At 45.3% G+C, this 12,361-nt stretch overlaps 2 protein-coding genes across 2 annotated transcripts in view; one reads left to right on the top strand and one right to left on the bottom strand.

Moving 5' to 3' along the window:
* Positions 1-659: 659 nt before the first annotated feature.
* On the bottom strand, positions 660-5,170 carry GNG3 (G protein subunit gamma 3). The gene is given in 4 exon segments (XM_087703705.1): positions 660-1,307; positions 1,309-1,331; positions 1,593-1,698; positions 4,806-5,170. Coding segments are annotated over 3 exon segments (225 nt in total). The 5' UTR covers positions 1,692-1,698; positions 4,806-5,170; the 3' UTR covers positions 660-1,204.
* Positions 5,171-7,490: 2,320 nt separating this feature from the next.
* The window catches only part of BSCL2 (BSCL2 lipid droplet biogenesis associated, seipin), a gene marked incomplete in the record, with an annotated part of 13,787 nt that continues 8,916 nt past the window's right edge, over positions 7,491-12,361 (top strand). Inside the window, 3 exon segments of the mRNA XM_087705183.1 lie at positions 7,491-7,569; positions 9,684-10,286; positions 11,798-11,879. Of these exon segments, the coding sequence (XP_087561309.1) occupies positions 10,078-10,286; positions 11,798-11,879 (291 nt within the window).

Raw genomic sequence — 12,361 nt, 5'->3', positions numbered from 1 at the left:
CTTACGTCGACCTTGTTCTCACGTCGTTTCTTTGTTCCTGGCACTCGGCAAATCCGCCACCAAAAAAGCAATAAAAGAATCACGGTTTATTTTTATAAATCGGTTGGAATAGTGAAAGAAAGAAAGAAAAAATCTCCGTTCTTTTTTCATTTTTTTTTCTTCCCAGGTTTGCACATCGTCGGCTAGTCCTCAACTTACAATCGTAACTGGGGCAAAATTTCCGTCATAAAAGTCACGGATGTCGTTAAGTCGGATGCCGTTTTACGACATATTTTCATGGCGGCCGTTGGAAACAAACCGGGTGTTTGTTAAGCGAGTCCAGCTTTCCCCTTTTAACTTCGGTCGTTAAACGAATGTTTGGTTGTAAGTTGAAGACTACCTGTTCCACACCCACACACGCGTGCGTGCGCGCAGCCATTTTGATTGATCCCTGAGGATGATCCGGGAGGTTGTGAATCCAGAGATCTCTTGTTTGGGGTTCTTTTACGAGCAAATCCTCTATTTTCCCCACCCTTTTCTCCCGCACGAATTCTTACCACTCGCAATCGGCAAGAACGGACTAAATTTTATTAACATTCCGTGCTTTCTGACGTACAGAACAGGGGGGTGAGAAGTGGTGAGAAGAACCATCGGCTTGTCGTGGAAACCTTCTGCCCTTCCTGAGGGTGGGAGGAGGTGGGGGGGGGGAGACCTGTGGGGCAGGGGAGGAAGAGGAGGAGGAGGAAGAGGGAAGGGCTGGCTTCACTTAACCTCGATTCGGAGCTCAACTTTTAACCATGGTGAAGTTGGTGGGAACAATGCTGGAACGAAACGCCCTCGGTTGGATCCCAGGGCCGCTGGCTGTTTGATCTAATTGGGGGAGGGTACTTGGGTACCCTGATTTACTCCCCCACCCCCTAAGCAAACCACAGATCCCCACATTTGGGGAAATGAGGCTGTTGCTTTCGTATCAATGCTCTGCGTTATTTCTGCTTCCTGAGTTTAGAAGCTTTGTGGAAAATGGGTTGGGGGTCTCTGCAGGAGAAAATAAAATAAATAAAATCCCCCTTTTTTTTCTACCCCCGGTGATAGGAGCTTGGAGGCCTAGAATCCTGCAATAACCCAACTCCATACAGATTGATGAGTATAAAGTGTGTGTGTGAGTGTGTGTGTGTGTGAAGGAAAGGGGATAAGGGGCAGATGGGTAGGTGGGAGCAAAAATAGTTCAAAGCAGAGCGCAGAAGAATTTCTTTTCCCGGAAGGGGTTTTCCGAGGTGGGCACAGGGCTAATGAGGGGGTCCTCGCAGATGTGGGCATCGCAGTAGGTTCAAGTCGGCGGCCGCTTTCGACACCTAGGAAGGGGGGGGGGGACAAAATTAAGAGAATGGCATTCATCTGTTGGAAGTTGACATTCAACTACATTTAGGCTACAAATCCGGGCTGCAGTACTCTATATAGACACCAGGTGGCGGACGAGAGAAGAAAACCAGCTGCTCGAAAGTCGCCACCGCCCGCTAGTGGCTGCTGGCAGTTTTGCAGGCCGTGTTTTCGCGACCTAACGACTGCGAGCAGGGGGGGATTCTGGGAGTTGAAGTCCCCGCCCGTTTCCTCACCTTTATTCTGCACATGCTGGCCTCAATCTTCAGTTGCTCCACCATTTTGCGAGCCTGACCGATGCTCATTGTGCTGTTGACGGGGGTTTCGCCCTTCATGAAGAACCTGCGGAGGACATCAGAGAGGGGGAAAGACCACCCAAAGGACGTTAATGGAGACGTTGAAGGGCGTCCCGCAAAACGAGCCCTAACTTGTCCTTGCAAGCGACTTCGCTAGAAGTAGAATTTGCTGGATCTTAAATTTAGGGCTAAGTTGCAGTATTCCAGGTGGCCACTGGAGGGCGCCCAGGCCATTCCAAAACCGGCACAGTACTGCATTGCTCCACCTAGTGGATGTCAATAGGTTTGCGCCCCCATGGTCAAGTTTTCTTAAAGAGGGAGTTAACCCAAGTAGAAATCCTTGTGTTAATAACCTGCTTGAACATCTGGAGGACAACTTCCATCATGTCATTAAGACAGGATGGTTTAGTAGTAAAACTCTTGGCCCAGCTCTGCCTGGGAAATTTATATTTTTTGTTTTTAAGGATTTTGTTCTTTGGGGTTGCTCTTGCAAGAGATCTCTCAATTGTAACAGGATACCAGGATTGGAAGGGGCCTTGGAGGTCATCTAGCCCAACCCCCACTGCTCAAGCAGGAGACCCTATCCCATTTCAGACAAGTGGCTGTCGAATCTCTTCTTGAAAATCCCCAGCGACGGGAAGGAAAGGGAAGAAAGAAAAAGGAATAGCAGAATAACATTAACAAGAGTTGGAAGGGACCTTGGAGGTCTTCTAGTCCAACCCCTCCTGTTGAAGCAGGAGATCCTATACCATTCCAGACAAATGGCTGCCCAGTCACTTCTTTAAAAAACCCCAGTGATGGGAAGAAAAGAAAAAGAAAGAAAAAAAGAATAGAATAACATTAACAAGAATTGGAAGGGACCTTTGAGGTCTTCTAGTCCAACCCCCTCCCCCTGCTCAAGCAGGAGACCTTATCCCATTCCAGACAAAGTTGTTTCCCAATCTCTTCTTCAAACCCTCCAGTTTTATACAAAGAATACGACGTTAAAACAAAAATGGATCCTATCTAATCTTTGATTATAACTTGAGGACTAGCAGCATGGCTAGGCCCACATTCACCCAGCAGGGGGTCGAGAGTGCGTGGGACTGCATCATCCATGGCACAACTGTTATTTTGCACCGGGGTTAAGCAGGATAGTTTACGTCTAACCTCGTCCTTGTGGCTGCTATCTCAATAACCATGGTTTCCTTAGCTGCAGTTTATCGTATCGGCCTTAAACCTGGCTTGATTTACACAACATGCCATAAATCATGGAAAAAAGAGCGACGTTTGGTGTGTCGCTGGGTTCCTACAACATCACAACTTCAATGTGTTGTGTGAAGGTAGACCCAGGCTGAATGCAGGGAGGGGGAATGAGGGAGAAGGAGAACAATACATTAAAAATAACTCCAACGTAAACAAGAGTCCATTTTCTTTTCTTACAAACCAGAATCCTCTAAATAAGCCTTTATTGCTTCATTCAAAACCAGGACGCTTTTGTTTTTCCCTACAACGACCGAATCTTGTGTGCCATAAAGACGGAATTAAACTTTCCCTGGTTCTTTAGAAAAACACCTTCCCTTCCCTTCTGATCCGATGCAAAATTCCCTCCGTAGAAATTTCATTTTGAAATGTTTCTGCTTCGTCTCTCTCTCTCTTTCTCTCCCCCTATTTGTTTTCTGCCCCGAGCCCTTCCTTCCCGGATCTCGAGATAAATAGAAAAGAAAAGAAAAATCTCTTCAGGGGGAAAAAAAGAAGAGAGATTTCAAAACAGAAATAAAGACCCCTCCCAATCTAGTGTGACATCGAAAGGAATTCACAGCCAAAGCAGGGAGAGGTGAATTTTTAAAATAATTCTGTTTCCATCTCTGATTTCCAAACCCCAACAGAGGGCAAGATCTGTCTGTCTGTTATCCCTCCTTTAGCTACCTTATTTATTGTTTCCTTCACCTTTCCTTCCTTCCAACCATCTTTTCCTCCCTTTTCTTCCTCCCCCTCTGTCTTTGCCTGTCTACCTTATTTACTCACTCATTCACTCCATCTTTTCCTCCCCCTCCTCTACCTCCCTTTTTCCTTCTTTCCTTCCCCTCTCCTCTCTGTCTTATTTAGTCACTCCATCATCCATTTTTTCCTCTCTACCTCCCTTATCTGTCCTTCCCCTCTCCCTTCTTGTCTAATTTACTCATACACTCCATCATTTTTTCCTCCTCTCTGCCTCCCTTTTCCTTCCTTCCCCTCTTCCTGTCTATCTTATTTACTCACTCACTCACTCCATCCATCAACCATCTTTTCCTCCCTCTATCTCCCTTATCCTCCCTTCCTTATTTACTCTGTCCATCATCCATCTTTTCCTCCCTCTCTATCTCCCTTATCCATCCTTCCTATCTTATTTACTCACTCCATCCATCATCTATCTTTTCCTCCCTCCCTCTCCCTTATCCATCCTTCCTTCCTTACTCCATCCATCATCCATCTTTTCCTCCCTCTCTCTATCTCCCTTATCCATCCTTCCTTCCTTCCTATCTTATTTACTCACTCCATCCATCATCCATCTTTTCCTCCCTCCCTCTCCCTTATCCATCCTTCCTTCCTTACTCCATCCATCCATCTTTTCCTCCCTCTCCCTATCTCCCTTATCCATCCTTCCTTCCTTCCTATCTTATTTACTCACTCCATCCATCAACCATGTTTTCCTCCCTCCCTCTATCTCCCTTATCCATCCTTCCTTCCTTCCTTACTCCATCCATCATCCATCTTTTCCTCCCTCTCTCTATCTCCCTTATCCATCCTTCCTTCCCTCCTATCTTATTTACTCACTCCATCCATCATCCATGTTTTCCTCCCTCTAGCTCCCTTATTCTTCCTTTCTAATTTACTTCATCCATCCATCCATCCATCCATCTACTCTGTCATGTCTGTCTGTCTGTCTATCTATCTATCTATCTATCTATCTATCTATCTATCTATCTATCTATCTATCTATCTATCTATCACATTCCAATAATCCCTATGAAAAGATCCCTCATATAGCTGGGCCCCTTTCCACCACCCCCTACCCTGTAGAGTTTTCCTGTATTTACATAGAAATCATTTCTCTCCCACCTCCCTCCCTGACCTTCCCCCCCCCCCCGAGACCGAAAGGACCCAAGTGGGGAAAACCCAAACCGCACACACCTTTGTAGAGATTTTTTCCTGCCGAAAGTGAAGACGGAGCGAAGTCCCGACTGTTCAAGGCTGGAGGCTGAGATGATCTGGGGAGAGTCACCTGGGCTGGGAGGGAGGCAGTTGCGGGGGGGGGGGGGGGGCACTGCAGCAGCCCCTGCAGAATCCTCTCCCAAGGCGGAACGACCAGAAGGGGGCTGTTTCCCACCCACCCCTGCCTTCCTAAGGCACTTGGCGCACCTTGGCTGAGATGGAATTGAATCCCACGGATGGATAATACCTTGAGGATTCCACAGAGCAATTAACGCTGGGACCAAACCATCTCTTTTAAAGGGGGGGGGGGAGAAGGAAGGGAGAGCTGATGGTAACACCACCACCCCCCCCTTTGCCCAGGCAGCCATTGCTTGAAAGCCAGGACTGGAAAGTGTGGGAGGGGGCTGGCATAGCCAGACTCTGTTATGGAATAGAGGTTGATTTGAGGAGGGGGCACAAAAGGAAGAAGAAGCAGAGTCGAAAGAGAGTGGCTGGGTCCCTTTGTCAACCCCCCACCCCACCCCTTGTGCCAATATGAACGCTGGGGAGCTGCAGTATTGCCAGCAATTGCTTTCATTTACAAATCTGACATCAACAGCCTTTTAAAAAAATAAAATCCCCCCCTCCCAGTTCATTGGGCATCAGGCTTCCAAAACCTGGCTCCTTTTGCTGCATCACCTTGGGAAAGGAAGACTGGGTGGAGACTCTGATGGGCATAATCAGGGGTTAAATACAAGACGGGGTCTAATCGCAGAGGGAAGGAAGGAAAGAAGGAAGGGGTAGAGAGAGAAGGAAAGGAAGTGGGAGGGAATGAGAGAGAAGGAAGGGAGGAGAAAGAAGAAAGAAAATGGGAGGGGGGAAAGAATTGGAAGGAAGGGAAGGAGAAAAAAGGAATGAGAAGGAAGGGGGAAAGAAGGAAGGAAAGGGGATGGAAGGAGAAAAGGAAGGAAGGGGGAGGGAAGGAAAAAAGGAATGAGAAGGAAAGAAAGAAGGGAAGGAGAAGGAAATGGGAAGGAAGGAGGGAAAGGAAGGAAGGGGAAGAGGAGAAAAAAGGAAGAGGGAAGGAGAAAGAAATGGAAGGAAGGGGAAGGAAGAGGGAAGGAGGAAAAAGGGGTATTAACAATTGATATAACTTAAATAGAGCTTCACAGCCTATATATATTGTTATGCCATTGGGCTGAATTATTTAATTCATATAATTATTCTTGAAATGGGTCTATATATGTTCTTCTAGCCCATGAAATGTTTTTAAAGCACCCCAAACATCCTGTTAACTCAATGTCTTGGTTCACACCTTATTCTAAGAACTGGTTTATTTAACCATTGACGCAACATGCTTAGCCGTAAGGGCACCGCCAATTGTGGCTTATTAATTTAATTGCAGGTAAACAGATGGAAAATTTAACATAAAACCTGTACCAGGTCAATACTTCGTAAACAGGTACCTAGAGAATTGAACTCCAAGTGGCTATTTCACGATACCATTAGACACATGTGTTCAATGTTCCTACCAAGATTAGCAAATTTCAACAGAGATAAAATATTCATTATTTATATATTTATAAATTATATTTATATATTTATTTATTTATATTTATTATGCCTAGGCCACGACTATGGGGTTGTGCGAACGCAAGCCCCAACTCATAAGGAAGCCTAAATATATATTTAATTATGAAATGAAAGACCTCTGTTTCAGAGAAGAAGAGGAGAATAGAATAAAATTAGAGGAATAGAATAAGGAATAGAATAGAATTAGAGAAATAGAATTAGAAGAATAGAGTTTAGAATAGAGTTTAGAAGAAGCTCAAGCTGGAGGAGGAGGAGAATAGAATAGAATTAGGAATAGAATTAGAGGAATAGAATAAGGAATAGAATAGAGTAGAATTAGAAGAATAGAATAAGAGCCGAAGTGGAGCAGTGGTTAGAGTGCAGTACTGCAAGCCATTCAGCTGACTGTTATCTGCAGTTCGGCGGTTCAAATCTCACCGGCTCAGGGTTGACTCAGCCTTCCATCCTTCCGAGGTGGGTAAAATGAGGACCCGGATTGTTGTTGGGGGCAATATGCTGACTCTGTAAACCGCTTAGAGAGGGCTGAAAGCCCTATGAAGCGGTATATAAGTCTAACTGCTATAAGAGCTTAGAAGAAGCTCTTGGAAGGAGGAGGAGGAGGAGGAAGAAGAAGAAGAAGAAAGAAAAAAGAAGACTGGGTGTCCTTGGTGCTGAGCTGGGGAGTTTTCTTGCAGACGTTTCATGACCCAACTAGGTAATGTCATCAGTGCTACAAGGGAGGAGGTGGAGAAGGAGCAAGAAGAGGAGGTTGTGGAAGAAGAATAGGAAGAAGAAGAAGAAAGCAGAGGAGCCTTTGTTTGAAATCTCTTTATTTTCCTGAGTGAGCATCCTTCCTTCCCTCCAGCATCTTATTCAGAGAAAAGGCACCGAAGCGGTCCTCCGCTTGGGCCCGTCTCCATGGAAACGGGAGGCAGGCAGCCGCCGCATCCCTCCGACCACGTGACTAAGAAGATGCTCTCGGCCGCAGCAGCAGCGTAGCAAAAAAAAAAACATCAACAGGCCCCTCCTCTCCTCCTCCTCCTTCCCCCTCCCTCCTCGGGGGCGGGGCCAAACCCGGAAGAGGCAGCACCAGACCCACATTTGGGTAAAGGAGGGGGGAGAGAAGGGAGGGGAGAGTTTAAAGGGAGAATCCAGAGGTGGAGGAGCAGCAGCAGCGCTGAAACTAATCCAGGTGCTTTGAAATTTTATTTTTTCTCCTAATAATGCAAACTGACAACCCCCCCCCCCTTGGCTTTCTTTCCCTACCCCACCCCCCAACCCCACAATTAAGGTTTGCAATCTAGGCGATGGGACTTTTAAAAAGCCCCCCCTCTGCATTTCCCCCCTCCTTATTTTCCTCCCCATTCTTGCAGACAGCATCTCTGATCCTTTTTTTTTGCAATCCTGGTTGCCTCTATTAAACTGAGATGGGATGGTGATTTGTGGTTTGGAACAAGCTTCCCTCCTTTCCAAAGAAACTAAACCAAGATTTTTTGGGGGGGGGGAGATGGGGAGGGCATATACTTTGTCTCCTTGTCTCTAATTAAAAACCAGGATTCCTCGCTTTATAATAAGAGGCCATGTCCAATTTTATTTTTATTTATTTATTTATTTCGTCAAGCATGTATTAGATAACATATATTAAGTATAAACATGATTTTGGATACATGAAATGTGTAGGAATAAAAAGAAACAATTCCCCTGTGATTTTTTTTCCTCTCCCTTGGGTGCAAAAAACAGGATGCCTGTGCGTTTGGATTTGTATATTGTTGTACTAAGCTTTGTATGGATGCCTTTTGTCAGTTTAAAAGAAATATGAATTAAGAATGCTTAGAATTTAACTAGAAGCTGCATCGGAGATAACTGGGGAAAAAGGGGGCTGTAATTCTAAAATTTTAAAGGCTGTTAGTTTGATTTGCCAGAGCATGGTAGCAAATGTAAACAGTATAAGTAAATTTAAAAGTGTGGTTTTGGAGAATTGTGAGAGATTCTGGTTCACAGTTGTGAAACAAAGACAGGCAAGGAACATTCCTGTAAATATTCTGTTGTGTGTTTAGTAACTTAAAAAGAGCCGGTGTATCTCTGAATCAGTTGGCATTGCTGTGTTTTGAATGGGGATTTAACTTTAAGCTCCCCATTGTGTAATTTATTTATTAAATGTTTATGGCGTCCATCTACCTTAAAGATTATTAAACCAGTAAAAAAAAAATTGAACATTACAAAATTAAGATTATGCAGATTGAAATATTGTTAAAAACTGTCCTAAAACTGCAACTAAGACTCCCAACTAAAACCACTACTACTAGGGAGTGTAACTTTGGAGCAGTAACTGATTTTAATCTCTTTTCTGTCCCAAGTTTTGCCTTCTTGCTTGAGGAAAGAAAAAAAATGAAAATACTTTTACTTTGGTTGAACACTTTGCTCCTCAGAATTCTGAATTGGGAGCTTTGCACTGTAATAATTTAACTAACTATATTTATAAGCTTTTATCTTCCCTCTTTTTACAGAAAGCATTTTGTTTTTTAAATGGTTCCAATTAAGTGTTGGCTGTATTGAGAAGTAGGGACCAAATGTATCACAGTCCTCGAGAAAACATGTTTTTATTTATTATGTGTTTGTTTAGAAAATGTACAATTTCCGCCTCTGGAGTTGAGATGGGCGGCACCTACATTTAATAAATAAAATAAAAACATAATAAATAAAATGTATTAATTTTTACTACTTTTATTAAAATGTATTAACTTCCAACACTGGAAGTCTTTAAGAAGATGTTGGAGAGCCATTTGTCTGAAATGAGTGTTTCCTGCCTAGGCAGGGGGTTGGACTAGAAGACCTCCAAGGTCCCAACTCTGCTATTGTACAAATAAAACGTTCATAAATAAAATAAAAACACTCACAGTTGACTCTGGGCAGCTTACAAAAATAAAACCCCAATGCAAACCCCAAGAAACTTTCCGACAAACTGGGATTGTTTTTTTTAACATTCCACAGTCAGCGAACCGAGAATGTTGATTCTGACACCATTCTTTGTCAGCTTTGTCTGGGTTACACAGACAGAATTGGCAAAGGAAGGGGGTCAGAGGCTCACTTTTTTTTTTTGCAACGTGGGTTATAATTGCTCCATCCCATGATAACCTTCCCCCTCCCCCACTTTGCTGTTGAACCTCCTTCTCCAAGAAGTCTTAATGCTCACAGATCCTTGCAGGGAAAAGTTGAACCCGTCGAAAGAGAATATGTGCCAAGAGTTTGCAAAATCCGACGTCTGCCATAACCCTGGATCTATTTTGTATTTTTTTTCCATTTTAGGAACCTTCTGTGCCCTGCGGAGCGGCGTCTAAAGAACAGCCTAATTTCCTAAGAGGAGGCGACTTATTACCCCGCCTTCCCTCCCCATCCAGCATGTTCCGACTGTTTTTCTCATGAAGCCAAAACCGCTTTCCGAAAACCGCGATGTACCAGCGTCCCGTCTTCCCTCCGGTCCTTTCCGCCTGCGGAGAAAGCTTTTGACTCCCAGATTTAAAATTCACGACGAAGCTTTCCTTGTTTTTTTTCCTTAAAATCCCTTCACCGTTGGCGTAAGGAACTCCCGTTAACCTCGCTCGGCTTTTCCCCGCGGTACCAAACCGCGGACACTCGCCGCGGGGGTTGATCTCTAAACGCATCGACTTAACTCTCCTTGGATCCCGCGCCAACCGCCGCCATGTCGGCCAGTCCTGGACCGTTCTTGGTGTGGGTCCAAGAAGTCGCCTCCTTGCTAATGCTGCGAGTGCGTCGCACGGTCCTACAGACGGCCATTTTGTTCTGCGTGCTGCTGCTACTGCTCTGGGTCTCCATTTTCCTCTACGGCAGCTTCTATTACTCCTACATGCCGACGGTCAGTTATGTCAGCCCCGTCCACTACCAATTCAGGTTAGTTTGACGGATGGGGTTTTTGTAGCAGACTGGGTTAGTAGGAGATTATAGCAATAGCCCTTAGCTCTCTACATGGGGCTGCCCTTGAAGAGCATCCGGAAGCTTCAACTGGTCCAGAATGCGGCTGCGCGGGTTGTCATGGGGGCACCCAGATACTCCCATGTTACACCCCTTTTAGGCGGCCTGCACTGGTTGCCGGTTGTCTTCCGGGTGCGATTCAAGGTACTAATTATGACCTTTAAAGCGCTCCATGGCTTAGGCCCAGGGTACCTGCGAGACCACCTACTGCCACCGGTAGCCTCCCATCGTCCAGTGCGATCCCACAGTGTTGACCTCCTCAGGGTGCCGTCGGTCAGACAGTGTCGGCTGGTGATCCCCAGGGGGAGAGCCTTCTGTGGGAGCGCCTTCCCTCGGGAATGAGCTGCCCCCGGAGCTTCGTATAATCCCCGACCTCCGGTCCTTCCGACGCGCCCTAAAAAGTTGGCTTTTCCAGCAAGCCAGCCTGGCCTGAACAAAACAAATCAAAGTATTGCTTATTGTTAATTTTAATCTGAATTCTTTAAAAAAAAAAGTGTCATTGTTAATTTTAATTGGGTTTGGGGATATCCTATTTAATTTCTTTTTAACTTTTGTAGTATGTGTTTCTTTTAATGTTGTACGCCGCCCTGAGTCCTTGGGAGAAGGGTGGCATATAAATCGAATAAACCTCAAACCTTATATGCCGCTTCAGAGTGCTTTTACAGGCCTCTCTAAGCGGTTTACAGAGTCAGCCTCTTGCTCCACAACAATCTGGGTCCTCGTTTTACCCACCTCGGAAGGACGGAAGGCTGAGTCAACCTTGAGCTGGTCAGGATCAAACTGCTGGCTGTGGGCAGAGTTAGCCTGCAATACTGCATTAAGGAAGGAAGGAAGGAAGGAAGGAAGGAAGGAAGGAAGGAAGGAAGGAAGGAAGGAAGGAAGGAAGGGCAATAGCAATCAAACTTAAACTTACATACCGCTTCACAAACCTTTCCATTGCTAAGCAAGGAAGTTGTTAAAGCGAATTACTTCTGATTTGGCCATCTTTGGGGTTTTTTTGGCCACGGTTGTTAAGCGAATCAGTGCAGTTAAGTGAATCACATGGTCGCTAAGCGAATCGGTGTCCTGTTCCCCCCATTTGACTGCTTGTCAGAAGTTTGACTGGCCAGGTCTCAAATAGTGACTCTGCCACCATTATAAATACACGCTAATTGTAAGTTCCCAAATTTTGATCTCGTGACTGCAGCGTGGCGGGGGGGGGGGGGACAGTCGTAAGAGCGAGGAACCGTCATCGGTCACTTTTTTGTCAGTTCCATGGTCATTTTGAACAGCCGCTAAAGGCATGGTGGTAAGTTGGGGACGACCTATCATTCTTTGCCCCCCCCAAAAAATTACATGTCAAAACAAACAAAATAACTTTGTAAACTTGAGATCTGCTAAAGGGTTGTCTGAATCTGATTCGGGACAACTCTGTGGTGTTTTTTTTTCAGGACAGACTGCGGCCAGGCTGGATCCGAACTCTGCTCCTTTCCTGTGGCCAACATTTCATTCATCAAGGACAGCCGAGACCAGGTGACCGATTCTCAAAGACCAGTGGATGACCGCTGTGTTTTGAAATGAAATGGAATAAGGTTGCAGGAAACCAAAGCTGTACACTATTTTTTCTTCATCTGCAGTTTTTGATAATTCTGATTCCTCCTTCCCTCCTTCTATCCCTCCCTCCCTCCCTTTATCTCCTTCCTTCCTCTCTTCTTCCCTCCCTCCCTCCTTCCTTTCCTCCTTCCCTCCCTCTTCACTCACACACCTTTAAATCCTTTCTTCCTCCTTCCTTCCCTCCTTCCTTTCTTTCCTCCCTCTCTGTCTTTCGCCCTTTCTTTCCTTCCTTTGTTCGTCTTTAGCTCCCCTCTTTTCTTCCTCCCTCTCCTTTGTCACTGACCTCTTTCATTCCTCCCCTCTTTTTCTCCCTTCTTCCTTCCTTCCCTCCTTTTCTTTCTCCTCCCTCCCTTCCTCTCTTCCTCTTTAATTCCTTTTTTTCTCCCTTCCCTTCCTTCTTC

Source organism: Thamnophis sirtalis, unplaced genomic scaffold, assembly GCF_051295495.1.
Source record: "Thamnophis sirtalis isolate CommonGarterSnake01/CBP01778 unplaced genomic scaffold, rThaSir2_p1.2 scaffold_2, whole genome shotgun sequence".
NCBI lineage: Eukaryota > Metazoa > Chordata > Lepidosauria > Squamata > Natricidae > Thamnophis > Thamnophis sirtalis.
Note: the sequence above shows the minus strand (reverse complement) of the source record. Positions and strands in the feature narration are given on the sequence as shown.